This window comes from Botrytis deweyae (genome assembly GCF_014898535.1).
Source record: "Botrytis deweyae strain B1 chromosome Unknown BDEW_007, whole genome shotgun sequence".
NCBI classification, from domain to species: domain Eukaryota; kingdom Fungi; phylum Ascomycota; class Leotiomycetes; order Helotiales; family Sclerotiniaceae; genus Botrytis; species Botrytis deweyae.
In genome coordinates this window covers 130,697-145,387 of record NW_024066214.1, presented here as the reverse complement: position 1 = coordinate 145,387, position 14,691 = coordinate 130,697, and the positions used below count along the sequence as shown (strand labels likewise).

Sequence of the window (14,691 nt, the reverse complement as noted above, 5' to 3'; positions counted from 1 at the left end):
AGGATCTCTTAGTTCATCAGACCTTCTAGAACCTCGACATTTTGATCCGTCTGAAAGATATTCAGCAGGTCGATTTCTTGATTTCTCAATATCTTTACTCGGGCATCGCAGAATGAGATATCCCGTCAAAAGATCTCCGGCTAAGCTACCATATCGAAGTTAGCGATCTTATTGTGAATAGGTACTTACGGTGATATCCTTCTGGATCCCATACAATAGTACAGCAATAAGACTTGAGTTTGCAGTATTAATTTAGCATTGTTTTACTAATCTCTCACTTCAAAGTCTTTAAATATCTCTCTACAATCCTTCTGGGTATAAAACTTTAAGAAAACACTACTTAGTTCATTCCAGCCGCATCCAACAAGATCCGGTCTAATATTCTACTACATCAAATTTTGCGCATATTAATGACATACATCCAAAGCCTTTCACAATGCAGAACAATACGCATGGTTGGCCCCTTAGTGCTCATCCAAATCTTAACACTATACACCCCCGATATCAAAACGAGCAAGTACCTCCATCTCCCCCGAGAACTAGACCATCACCATCCCGGTCCTCATCCTCCATCTCACCATCCAGATCTCAACCTCCTTCACCCAGGAGAGCACGATCCTCCACTCCCTCTTCTCCATCCCTCCTCACCACCCGCCAACAAGACGAAGAATACTTCCTCTACCAAGAAACCCACAATAAAATGCTCTCTCAGATCAACGAGCGCGCAAGCGGTATCACCCATCCGGATAGTAATAATATCGGCATCGCCACGGGAGAAGAGTCAACGAGACAATATCTCATTTTGAAAACAATTGATACGTGCTCCTCGCAGGAAGTCAAGGAAATTGGAATCTTCCTGAGTCGGAATCGCTTGGTGAGATTGTGGGTGCAGAATTTGCTGGATGATGCGGAGGAGGTGAGGAGGAGAGAGGGGAAGGTGGTGGTGTATAGGTGGAGGGATGTGGTGGAGGAGTTGGTGGTAGGGAATAAGATTGTGAGGGGGTTGTTGACGAGGTTGTTGTTGCAGAAGCTGGAGGATGGGAGATGGGAGGTCAGGAGATTTTTGGATGGGGGTGTGGTGGAGCGTGTGGAGGAGTTGGGTGGTGAGATGAGGGGATGAGGGGATGAGGGGAGAGATTCTGATCGGGAGGGGGTTTAGGAGAGGGGAGAATTGACGAATGGTCATTATGACGATAGATAGTTTTGTGCTGCGGTACTCAGGAATAACTAATCGACAAGTAGATTAGATACCCTCATTGAGAAACTCATCTAATCGAACTATAGGTTGATAGCTTTTTGCTCTTTGATATGTTGTGACCTAAAATCTGATTTTGACTACCCAGACACTGTTGATCTGAACCTGATATATACATAAAATCACCTACATATACAGCATGAATCGTCATGAACGGAAAGGAGATCATTTGAAGGTGAGTATCAAAGGTGAAGTTTGTTCCAATTCGGTCTAGCGCGCTGCTAGCCATCCAGCTCAATACCTACTGGGTATTGCTGTCGCGGCTTCTAAACCTTCTCAACTTTTATATTTCATAACAACTTCGTATAAGACAGTGCCAAATTGGTATGTATTTTCAAAAGATTGAGTTGATGGTATTTGCTAACAGTCAACCACAGTTTCCTCTACCATCGGAACAAGAACCACCAAAAATGGCAAGTCTATCTGGAAATGGCGCTGAACCCAAGTCTGGCTCATCATCTAATGGCCTCATTGCTGGTCGCGATGATCTTAATCTTGGTCAGTATAATTTCTTGAGCTTCGGATTATGGCAACTGCTAAAGATACGACAAGTGGATCATCCTGGACATCAGTATGGTAGAAAAATCGCGAAACTGATCAAGGATGGAAAGGTCACCCATAAGGATATTCAAAACGGTCTCGATGAAATTCAAGAGAGAGAGAGAGAGAGAGAGAGAGAGAGAGAGAGAGAGAGAGAGAGATTGACACAAGAATCTCTACTCCGAGCTGTACTCCATGCTGTTCACTGCCTTCCAGTCCATGAAGCTCAACGAATTGTCATAGAAGTCCTTAAGAAGGATCTCCAAGTCAGAGAATGGTTTGGGAGGTATTGGGGCCCGGAAATGATGAGGAGTGGAAATGAGAATGAGCTGGATCTTACGAAATGTATCAACTGGATCAAGGAATCTCACCTTTCAAGTCTCCAAAAATTGATTAGAAGTTTGATAATTGATAATGGTTTCATTGAGAAATCCTTGAAGAAGAAGTTGGTTGAACAGAAGGATGGCAGTTTCACGAGTCGGGACTTCAGCCAGGAGTCTTTCAACACTCTCTGAGTCTGAAGAAGACATTGCATCTGCTCTAACAAAATGGGATTCGTTGTTGCTTTGTGGAAGGTTTCTGGTGATGACTAGAAAGGAACATCACAAAGGTAGTGCTGGCAGTTATATAAAGGATGCAGTACAATTGACTACATGACAAAACAAATCTACATCTATGTCCTTTGCACACCATAAAATGTTAAATACAGTGTTAAAATTGTTAGTGACAAGATGAAAGTGAATATCAACTGTAATAATTGCTAACAAAGTCCGAGCTGCCAAATACTTGAATCTATTATTCTACCTACCTATTTAAAGGTTGAAAATTATTTCTCGCTTTTCCTTCTTATCCTCCACAACTTCAACCACAGATCATACAACACAGATTGAGCCTTTAGATCGCCTCTGCGGAATATCTAGGTCTACAACAAGAAGTCTTTTTTGGTGCAATATCAACTTTTTTCAACTTTTATCGTCAAGTTACAAAGTCTGTTATACAAAATGGCGCGTACTGCCGCCGGACGGGAGGTAATCACTTCTGGTATGTGGATCCCCTCAAACACAAGTAAAAATACTAACAAACAAACTAGCCATGAAACTCCAAATCCATGAGCTCGAATATGTCATCGCTCGTCTGATCGCCACCAGAGACCTCGACATTACCACCATCCAACAAGAAGCCGAAGCCATGCAAGCAGAAATCGAAGCACGACAAGAGGAGAGAGAAACCACCATGAGAGGAATTGTCACGGCACTGCGGATTCTTCCAGGACATATCTTTCGACAGCTGTTTGTAATTGTTCTGCAAAGTCATCCGGTGAATCGGCAATTGCTTGTGGAGAGATGGGAGGAACATTTCGATGATTTGGATACGGAGTTTGAGGGAGATCCGTTTTTCGGTGATTCGCTTGCTTTGTTTGCCTATATGAATGCGAAATCTTCGTTGACTCTGAGATTGATCGTTTCTTTTATGGCGGGTAATGATGGTTCGCTTCGTGAATATATGGCGAGGGCGCTGTTGATCAGGAAAGAGGACGGAAGTCTTGAGCCCAGAGTTTTTGACCCGTTTGAGAGAGAGCGGTCTCCTGATATTGATCTGGCGCCAAGGATATCAAGGATAGATAGGATACTTCTTCCGGAACCCTCTGGTGAGCAGGTTGTGGATAACGAACAGTCTATGCGGGATACTTCGAGTGATTGGGATATTGAGGAGAAGATATTTTTTCGAGACGATTCTGAAGACTCTAACATCAGTGATACGACGCTTTTGCAAAGAAATGCTAATCCGGATTTCACCGAGGATTCGGAGCTCGATGATGCGACTTTCTTGAGGAATACTTTTCCGGACTTCTCTGAGGATTCGGAGCTCAATGATAGGACTTCTCCGAGAGATACTTCAAGCGATAGGGATACCGAGGAGACAATGTCTGTGCGAGACTATCCCGATGACTCGGATGTCAGTGATACAACAGCTTTGCAAGACGAAACTTTCTCGGACTTTGTTGACGATTCGGAGCTCAATGATGAGTCTTCTTTGAGTTGAGGAATACTCCTTTGCGAGATCCTTTTGAAGCGACGGATATCAGTGGCTGGACGGATGGGCAGGAGCTATCTTTCGAGCTTATTAGAACTCGGAGCTCAGTGAGGTTTAGAGCATATTTATGGGAGTATTTTGATGATCATCATGGGAGCAGATATCTGAGCTCAAGATAGAGAACACTAGCATTAGTAGCATAGAGAGGCTAACATTAATTGCAGATTTCACATCATGATTCTCGTACATTGTGTATTTCTGATTATCATGTTAACATTTTATGTGCAAGGTGTTTGCAAGAGTAGAGTGAACATCGAGAGGAAACATTACTCGAACGCGGCTCGTTCCGTTAGATAGAAGACTTCAAGATGAAATTGAATTCCGCCGAAAGATATATTGATGCATAGAATACCTATCCCACCTAGATAGAATTTATATTAGAGTGTGCACGAGAGGCTTCTCCGATTTTACCAAAGAAAATGACGCTATGAGAAACATGGCGAGCAGGTTGAGAGCAAATCACTATTAAGACGCCAGTTCTGTATTAAATATTTGCCTCATAGGCCTTTGAGATAATGAAATATCCTCTTTAAATTGTAAGCCTAGCTTTTCCAGTGGTAGCGCAGAAGTTAGGTTGTAAGTTGTCTCCCATGAAGCAGGTTGAAGCTTTTTTGATACTTATCAAAACCGCAACAGAACTCCTACTATGATTCATTTATGATGCTTCCACACGTATTGAAGCAACTCACTTCACCTCGATCCCTAATCATTCACTCTCCACCTTATTCCCCAAAATACATACTCGTCCCATCTCACCATCTCCATCCACCTTCGCGCCCCACTTTCAGTTCACCTCCATCCACAAAAACGAAAATAACCTCTTCCTCCTGATAAAAATAAGAACTCTCTCTGCTTCAAAAGTAAAATAGCAAAATCTCAGCTTGAAGGTCTAAAGGCCTCAAGCTACGCTCCCAATGTGTTCCACTATCAACGTGGACCATTGTAACCATCACATCGTTCCAATATTAAGCAATATTCAATACCACTCCGCCAAAGGTGATGTTTTGGATGTGAGAGGGAGCGATTTTAGATTCATATCTTACAGACTGACGGTTAGCTGGTAGGTGGGGGAAAGGTAGCTGGAATGAAATAACTCCAGTGTCAGCACGAGATGGACGATTTGCTGTTTTCAAAAATACAGAGTCAAATTCGCAGGGATGGGAAAGTGATTTGGGCGCATTTAGGAGAAAAATCCGGTGAAACTGGTCGTTCTCACATATATCAGGTTTCTCTATGTGTATGATTTAATTATCAATCCGCTAGTGAAGGGTAAAAACCGAACAAAGAAACTATGACCACGATACACCAAGAGGCACTAACCCACGATAATATCTTCACGGATCGAAAAAATACACGGGGATGAATTGGAGAAGAAACCAGTGTGATCGGTATGTTCCTAGATACAAACAAACTTAGGCAAATGGAAAAGGTATATCTAGGGGTTGATTCCTCTTACTTTCGATTCCCTGGAAAGTTGGAAAGAGAATCCTCTCTTTACTTGTTGTGAATAACTTCAGTTCTACCAACTTGGGGTTGTTTTTACTGCGATGACTTTAGCTTGGTCTAAGACTCCATTCGATACGGTGCTAATTCATTGATTATTAAACCACCTATAGCCCGATTTCACACCACCCAGCCGGACTCCGAAATATACTCTATTTTCAATGATCACCGCTGTCGATAAAGAAACCCTGTCTGTTTACCTAAATTCTCAATCACCTCATCTCACCACAATCTCCCCCATCACACCAACCTTTCACCTCCCTCAAGCCTATCAATCCGAACTTTGATTTTCTCACTCAAAGAGATCTCCCTTACGGCCGCATCTACGTAATCCCTTCTAATTCTTATCTCCAATCTCGTCTCCAACAAAGAACCATCTCCTTCCCCTGATTCCAAACTTACAGATCCATCGCACACGCACACATCACGCTGCATGTCCGACTCCGAATTCTCCGTCTGACGACCTCGCCTGACATAAACGTAAAAAACGTACAAAGAATTCGCAGGAACTTGCTGCTTTACCACCTTGAAAACAACAACCAGGAACGTTCGGGAATAAGAGAACAAAGGAGTTTTTAGATACTTGCTGCTTTACCAGGAAGTTCAAAACAACCAAGTCGAGTTAATTGATGACGGAAGAACGGATAGAGTGGTGAAAGAGCTACGGTTAGCTGGTCGCGGAATTAGGTGATAGAGTCCGAGGTACCGAGGGAAGAAGGGAACCAATGAGGTAGAAAGAAATGACCACCTAGACGTACAGGAAAGAGACGAGGAAGGAACAAAGGAATAGGCGAGGAACAAAGGGTGTGGAGTACAATTTGATCTTTCGGGAAAGATTCCGAGCTCGTGAACAGATTTGCTTGAGATTAGAACAATGGAATGGTGTATGCGTGAAGGGAGATGAGAACAGACAAAGGCCGGGGTAGCCGATCTTGGTTTGTTCAAGCGATATTGTGAATGGGATAAGTACGGAAATTGAAGATAGACCGAAACTGAGGTTATGAAGAAATGGAACGAATGAGTTAGATGAAATTACAGCTAGAAATTGACTATTAAACTAATAATATGCATCGTAAATGACGCAATGCAAGAAATTAGATCATTTCGCGGGAAGCAATAAGAATGAGAGAACATTCAATAGAAGACAGATAATAAATAAGACAGCCACCACATTTGTTAATAGATAGAAAGAACTTGTACGATGGAGAAAGGGATGGAAGAAATGATTCCAAACTTGGATGCATTCCGAAACCTGTGGAAACCGGTAAAAACAGTAGTGATAAAAATTTATGATCAAAATCTGAAAGCTTTGTAAATATCGCAGTAGAAGAGGAGGACGAGAAGAGTGAGTTCCATAACCATGATAACTACCTGCAATGTGTCATCAGAAGGAAAGTGAGAAGGAAGTAACTTACACTTTGGAACGACTTACTTGACACTAGTATTGAACCCCAAGTAAGAAATACCCATACATACAGACCATCATGGGTAGAAGCTCTACCGATAACAGCATCTATCACTCACGCCCTATCATGTCGTAATTTAATTAACACCATCATAAGACCTAACCGCAAACGTCCAAATGTTGCACGTCTCAAAAGGCCTGCGACCTCTTCAAGAGATTAAAGCCCCATTCAATAAGCAGCAGTCCAAGACTACGATTATTTAATCTGAGACTTATCGAAAAGTGGGATATATAATGTCAAGTGATGTAAAAATGGCAGTGGCTGCATAGTCGGCCGGTACCTAGGTCTCGATAACGGTTGGAAGGCTTATACTAATTGCGCTGACTTTAGTGCAAAAAGTCTGTAGCTCTAAGCCTGTAATAAACTTATTAGGTATCTACTGAAATTCACCTTAAAAAAGAAAAATCAAATTGCATGTCTCGATGAAACAAATTTAGTAAGAGCGATAATGTTGTATGGTGCTTTGAACGAAATACGAGAGGTTTGAAGAGATCAATTAGACGCACATGGTTTTCCAAGTGATCAACTTTCTCCAGAAATCATATTTCCAAATGAATTTGCAGATACAGAAAGATTGATTCTTTCACATAGACCAAATGTTGCACATCTCAAAAGGCCAGCGACCTTCTAATCCCTAGTTCATGGCTCCCTACTAAGGATCCATCAACATCACTGCCCATCATCGCCCAAAGTAAAGACTCATGGGATGTAAAAAAAATTGCTTTTAAAAATGGAACTGGTCGCATTTAAGGCTTCAGCTTTAATCCCACTTACGGTCTCCAAACGGGCCGTGTGATCATACAATTAAAAACTACGGGTTCACGATGAACCGAAAATTCGCAGATCCCATTCGCAGCGCTTACATCGCGCTCACATCCGAGCTCGTCACATTTTTTGTGCCTACCAAGCGCGACGGCAGGTGTTGTCTCATTAAAAGTCGGGTTTAAATTGGTGGTGATTGAAGAAATTAAATATTTTTAGATTCTTGTGATGTAGGATTTAATACCCAGTTGAGTGGGTGGGAGTTGCCGCCACAGCCACCAAAAAAGGTTATTTCAACGGCCTTCTTGGCAACTGTAATTCAAACATATTGATTTTATTGAGGAGCAGAGTAATTGTACGAATAAACAAATGAGAGGCGGTCGGTGACCTTTCAAGATATGCAACAATCCCATATGACACTTGGTCTAGCTTGGGTAGCTAAGGAAAGAGAATTTTTTGTTGCATGTCGTAGCGTGGTCATTGTCCGGCCAAAGGAAATATGGGTAATCTTACATTGGAGTATAATGCTAACGTAGCGAGTGGAGTGCAGTAGAGATGTGGCAGGCTAGTCAAGGTCGGTGGCCTTTTGAGATATGCAACATTGCATTTTTCTACTAATCACTTGAGTCGTTGATGAAGCCATCAATACACCAAGTACCCGATATACACCATGATCTGATTGTTGATTTCTGATTATTGACATGACACCGTTGCATTCGATGGATACAATCACTGAATATCAATTGAATAACATAAAACTGACCTTTCAAAACAAAACATTTCCAGGGTATATTTCCAAATGCAAGAAAAGATAAAGGGATGCACATCTCGATCTTGTCGCCGTAACTAAATACGCCACTGATACATCGAGAATGATTTATACTTCAGTATGATTAGCCAGCTACACGCATACCATTTTTGGCCTCTCTACACACACGTGGCTCGATACTTAGAAAGCGGCTGCTCCGAGTGTTGCACATCTCAAAAGGCCGCGGACCTTTTCAATCCCAATTATCTATACTCTGAACAGTTTCGGCTTCAGTCATAATGACAGATCAGCCCGGCCTCAATTGCGGCCCTAAGCAAAATTAATCTGGTACCCAAATGTTTCGGTCACCTGAACGGCCTCAATTTCCTTTTACTAGCTTTCAGCTTACCAGAACTAGCAGATCAGAGAAGGTTTGTAGCGACTCGCTCAAACCATTTTTACTAAGTATACCTACCTATGCATCCACAATTACAGATGCCCGGAGGGGCGAGAAAGTGATCTTCGAAGTCTCAGCGGCACTTCAATGAAATCATTTGCGTACTGCAATTTGACCAGATATTTGGCCACTCAACGAAAGAATTCACCATAGCCACCAATAATCAAGACTACTTGGACGAGGCTTGTGGTAGTGGGTACACGATATTGAGTATTGTGGTCACAATGTGAAGGTGCATGGTAAATTATGGTTGGTGGCCTTTTGAGACATGCAACATAAGATATTATGGACGCGAATGTGAAGCTGGCCGCAACGAGGAGAAAAAGAAGAGAATAGCCCGAATCATAGAAAAGATGTGGCAAGCATAGACGGAATGTCTTTCAGTTGATAATTAATCTTGAGCCAGAGGCTAGATGCTTTGAAACGTGTAACAATAAACTCTCGTCGAGTCCCCTCTACTGTTCCCACTGAGCCTTGATGTTTCTCTAAACACACACGCAGGTTTGAAGATAATCATAAATAAAATTTCATCCAGCTCTTGATCGCGAGAATATTTTTGGAGACAATAATTTTCTATGTTCTTTGACTATTGTGTGCCCGATTGCTCGCCATTCCTGATCAATCCTATGAACAAAATTAAAATGCGTTGAAAGACACCAAACTCGGGAGATCTCTAAAATCTACTCGGGTATGTTACAAAACTCGGTCTTCTCTTCAAGAAGATTGAATGCACTAGTTGACCTAATGTCATCGAGACCACGCAGTGGATGAGAGCTAGCCTTGCTGTATTACGAAGAATACGCATGGAAGACAAAATAGAAGATTAGAACAATATAAAATGAAGGAAAACAACCAAAGACATCAGTGTAAGCAAGTATTAGCAGTGTAATGACTTCTGCACAAGGTGCGAGATTGAAGTCAAGAACGAGCTCACGACATGCGTGTGAAGTGCACACCAAGCGTGAAGTTGAATAGAAGTCTAACAAAGCCTTTAACGCGAGCAGATGAACAGGTGCTCCAAGCAAGGAAAGAATGCGTTACAGCCCCGGATGACTCAACATCGACCATTCAATAGTGATTCTCACCGAAGTAATACATGAACTTAATATAAGCTTCAACAAACAGCTCAATGCTAGATCCCATCACTCTAAATGAAATTCCAACTGAGCTCATTACACGTGTGATCGGAAGAACATTAAACTTGTTACGTGAATGAGTGAAGAGTTTCTCCTTCAAGCTATCACGTGCATAGCATCCTGAAATTGATAATTTGTAATATCAAGGTACTCTGAGTTTAAGATCGCCTTTCACATCTCGTTGATTTCGTTTTTCGGCCAAAACACGGAGAAAAAGTGCTTGCGACACGAGCTTCGAGATATAACACAAACCCACTTCGAAACTTCTGATAACCGCCGTTCGCTAGTGATCTTCATACCATTGGAACAGAATTCTGAGATTTCATTATTGAGATGGATTAGGAATTTGGGAGAGACCTTTCGTTTCCACTTATAGACCCTATTACGTATCAGCCTTTGACGACAAACGGGAAACTGATCGCAAATAGGAGCTTGCAAATGAGAGTAGGAAAGGCCGCAGACGTTTTTGAGATGTGCAACGATCCGTCTTTTTGCAAGAGTATTAGGAAGATATCCGGCGTGGCATTCTGGAGACCTCTTAAACACTTGTCATCGCGACTCCACGAAGAACTTTGCCCATAACTGCATGGCCCTACTACCCAAATCAAAATGAAGATTTCATGCCCAATCCCCTGAGATTTGCAACCAAATGTCAAAAATCTAAAGATGGGCGAGGACGATTTGCTTTTAGCTTTCAATATGCGTATGGTTTCGGCAACAACCGTAGTTGAGACCTGATCACTTTAAGATGAAGTCTCTAAGTGGATCCCTCGGACGAGTACATTGATGCGAGGTCACCGGCCATTTGAGATGTGCAACAAGTTATATCCTCTTCTTTTAGGTTTGCTTCCTTTTCCGCGGAAGTATCATTTATGTTGTCTCGGTGATTTAGTGCTCTAGTAGTAGCCCATTTTTTGAAAGTCAATGAGTAAGAAATTTGCAACTTCGTAGCTCGTAAGCGGAGCTCATTCAAGTGGAAATGTCTTCCCCTTTCTTCCAGGTCGCCGATGAGAGATGCAACAAAAATAGATTTGTTGAAAAGCGGTGGATAGTAATTTCCCCTGATTCTGACATGCGGTACTGCTTCGGTCTTGAACACACTCGCCTTTGTACCGGAGGGTCATACTTTCGAACGATGTAGCAAAGACCATCACGAACCTGGTATAGCTGGTGGAATAATCCAATCGCCGACTAAGAGACGCAACAAAATTTGCCATTCACTCAACTTCTGGACGTCCCTTCTCTATGACCAGAAGTATCATGACTCGTGGGGTTGACGGTGATGGTTGAGTGGAGTCGTAAATTGAACTTTGATTCTACCAAGTGGATACCCGGTGACCTTTATCATAGGCTATGTGATATTAATCTGAAGATGCGAAGAAATTTTCAGGTCGCCGACCTTTTTCAGATCTGCAACAAAAGTCTGTCTTGACGGTCTGGCGGTATCATCTAGCTCACATCTCCTTAGCACCTGATCTCGGTACATCTGACTCAATCCCGTAAATTTCCCATAGAGATTACCCTTGTCGCCGACATCAATCCTGTGCAAGGAATAACCAGGTCGCCGACCTTTTCAGACGTGCAACAAATCCCATTCTTACCTTCAAGCAATCAACGTTAAACTTCTTCAAGATGAAAGATCCGTGAAGATGTTTCGGTCAATCGTAAATTTCGGCTGATCACCGAGATCGGTCTTGTACCTTTTGCGGACGTTTCTCCGGAGCGAAGGAGTGGTCGCCGACATGGCCAACACAAATTTGAGTACTATTGGATGAGGTTTTTCGATGCCAAGTCTTTGTTTCTGTTTGCGTCTCGCCTTAAGGAATCAGCGTGGCTCTTCGGCGTTCTACGAGTAACACAGTAGGGAGTAAACGCTCTTCTGCAGCCTCCCGAAAGCGACAGGTATCCACTTTTCTTCGCCTGTGAAACCTTTTTTGAACTTATCAGACACTTATCAGCCACTTATCAGCCACTACACTCAAGCCACACTTGCACTCGGGCGCCCGGTGTTCTTCCCACCTGGGCAACTCCAGCTACCTACCTCAGATCGCTCTGATACTTTTAAACCCGCCCTCCTTTTTCCATGAGCGCTCTCAATATTGCCACATCATCACGACCCTAATCACGACCATAACCCATAGCATCCCAATAATACCCAATGATTAAATTGATGCGACCTTCAAAGCGGCCTTTTTTTTCTATGGCGTGATATCCTTGCCAAGTGGAGCTACAGGTGTCATGTCTTACATTTTTTCCCCCGAAGATGAGGTCGGCGGCCTTTGAAGATATGCAACATTCCCTTTCGACGGATATTGCTCAGGATGAGTAAGCTGGTATCCAACGAAGCGGTAGAGCGAGATTGTGCTCGGGAAGTAAGAGGGAATGATAGTAAGTCGATTAAGGGAGCTTTCCTGCGACCTTTGGAACTACCATGCTCACCGTCTTCTACCTTTGGACCTTCATTTACATTCGCTCCCATATCCTCATATTTTCCAATTGTGCTCGCTCATCAAATACCTTGTCAGTGCAAGGCGAGGGTCAAGGCCATCTGAGATGTGCAACAATCTCCGGTTTTCTTCTCCTCATATGTTTTAATAGGTGCAACGGTTCTCAATAGTCTGATGAGGCCTCTAGTTCAAGGTGGTCGCATTTGAGGCCCAGTGGAGAAATTCTTCTGGCACTCCAGGTTGATGCCCAATAGCAATCAGTATCTAGCGTAGTAACCATTCAAGATGATTCTTACTTGCATAATCTCTTCTGGTTCGCTCCATCCGAGAATATGGCTTGACCGAGGGCGACCCAAATGAGATGTGCAACAAATTCGACGTTTGCGTCTCACAGACTTAGATATCGTATCATTTCCACAGATTATCCAGAGCTTGAGTGTTGGTGCATTGCTAGCGAGCGTTTCCATTAATCCGGTCCCGTTCTATCTATATATTTTAGAAGTCAGCAATCCGTGGCTTCTTGATTGAATATGTATGAGCTTTCACCCTGAGACTGAGCAGATAGAGAGGTGCCAAGTATAAGCACCTTACATTATTTGCTTTTTAGACTAGCAAGCCACATCAGATAGAAGAGAAGGCACGCAGCTCCTAGTGCAAGGCTATGTCAAAGAGATTTTGAACATACATTACTGAGTCTTCGTTGTCGATAGAACGAAAGGCAATCTGGGTTTGAAACAAGTGAGTTATATGCCACTAGTAGCCTTCCCGCCTATTGAATCAGGATCCTTATTTCACAAAATGTATTGAAAACTCATGAAGTCAAATACTTAACTCTATTCTGGCGTTATAACAAGCATCAATGCTCTAGTTTATAATAATTCCCAACGCCTCTATACCCGAAGCCTCTATCCGTTGCTTGAATTAGCGAGAAAGGATAGCAAACCTAAACTAGCCCCTCTCTACTCCTGCCTTCCCAAAAGACAACGGTGTCTTTCCTGCCAATCTGAACTCTAAGAGATTCCATGGTAAGATTACATATATATCTTTCTAAGGTTTTTATATTCCCCTTCTGTTGTCCATTTGGATGCAGTAGTTTTTTCCGCCGCTGTTTGGCGGCACCACGGTCGATGCCCCTTGGGTCCCAACACCATACTGGTTTACCCTCACGTGCACATTGGTCTTGTTCATCAGCTATATCTTTCAAATGAGATTTCCACGTCCATCCAGAGTCTGGCACGCCGATGAGCTTCATCATCGCGCCATTGTTCCCAAGTTAGACCACCACTCGTTCTTGGCACGTCGGGCTCATTTTCTGAAATCCTTTCCACGGTGCTCTTTTTTGCCTCCATTGCCGGTTATGGTATGCTTAATTTTCTTCTCTCCAGTCTTGCCACTCCTGCCCTGGGGAGCTTTGCTGGTGGATCTTTCATTTTCACTCCTCTTTGACCCTTATCAGAAACATAACTATCTCTATGCATTTTTATTATCACAAAGATCGACAACGTTGATGTGAAGAAGATACTCCCCAGTGGAAGTAGATAGAGTTGTGATAGTTTGGAATGCTGATATTTCAATTATTTGATTATTGTTGTATTGATGATCGTTTGTGAGAACGAGAAGAAGTATTATACCTAGAGTTACAATGCGCTTTTATAGAGCCCCTGGAGTCTTGTTTCCTGTGTATTGGCAACAGAGCAGATATTTTGAGGCTGTTACATACACATCTGTATGTTCTACACGTTTGTGAGTATTACGGCCGGGCTTCTAGTGTTAGCGAATCTAGCATATATATATTTTACAATCTGCGAAATGGGGCGCCTTGGAAATAAACCTCTCTCGGTACCTTAAACCATTGAGAAGGCTTCAGATTATGGTATGGCAATCAGTAGAGATCTAGTAGGTCGATCCAGGGCTGATTGTAGGGGCCCTGGTGATGAAGCGGGTGAAGGAAGCATGCCATGTGATCATGCCATGTGATCATGCCATGTGATCATACAGGCTGTTTGTTTTGTCAAGTAAAGCTATCACTTACTGTCTGATAGATACCTTGCCGCAACTCATCAAACAGCGAAGCCTCTAATTTCTTACATATTCAAAGACGGCTAATGTGCTTTGATATTTGCGCAGCTTCCGCAGGATCAGACTCTACACCAGAAAGGCCAGCTCTAAAGGCCCAAAGTTGTTGATAGGCGGGACTAATGATGACTTTGCTCGATGGCTCAAGTACACGATCATCGACTGTAGTGATTTCCGATAAGATACTAGCAAGCCTCAGGGTTTTGT

At 42.8% G+C, this 14,691-nt stretch overlaps 3 protein-coding genes across 3 annotated transcripts; all 3 read left to right on the top strand.

Moving 5' to 3' along the window:
• Positions 1-436: 436 nt before the first annotated feature.
• Positions 437-1,120, top strand: EAE98_003758 (uncharacterized protein; the record flags this gene model as incomplete). Its single annotated transcript, XM_038951378.1, has 1 exon — positions 437-1,120. One exon carries the CDS (start codon positions 437-439, stop codon positions 1,118-1,120), a length of 684 nt encoding a protein of 227 aa, XP_038811851.1.
• Positions 1,121-1,394: 274 nt separating this feature from the next.
• On the top strand, positions 1,395-2,310 carry EAE98_003757 (uncharacterized protein; the record flags this gene model as incomplete). Its single annotated transcript, XM_038951377.1, has 2 exons — positions 1,395-1,430; positions 1,633-2,310. 2 exons carry the CDS (start codon positions 1,395-1,397, stop codon positions 2,308-2,310), a joined length of 714 nt encoding a protein of 237 aa, XP_038811850.1.
• A 486-nt stretch (positions 2,311-2,796) lies between these two features.
• Positions 2,797-3,838, top strand: EAE98_003756 (uncharacterized protein; the record flags this gene model as incomplete). Its single annotated transcript, XM_038951376.1, has 2 exons — positions 2,797-2,836; positions 2,886-3,838. 2 exons carry the CDS (start codon positions 2,797-2,799, stop codon positions 3,836-3,838), a joined length of 993 nt encoding a protein of 330 aa, XP_038811849.1.
• Between the last annotated feature and the right edge of the window lie 10,853 nt (positions 3,839-14,691).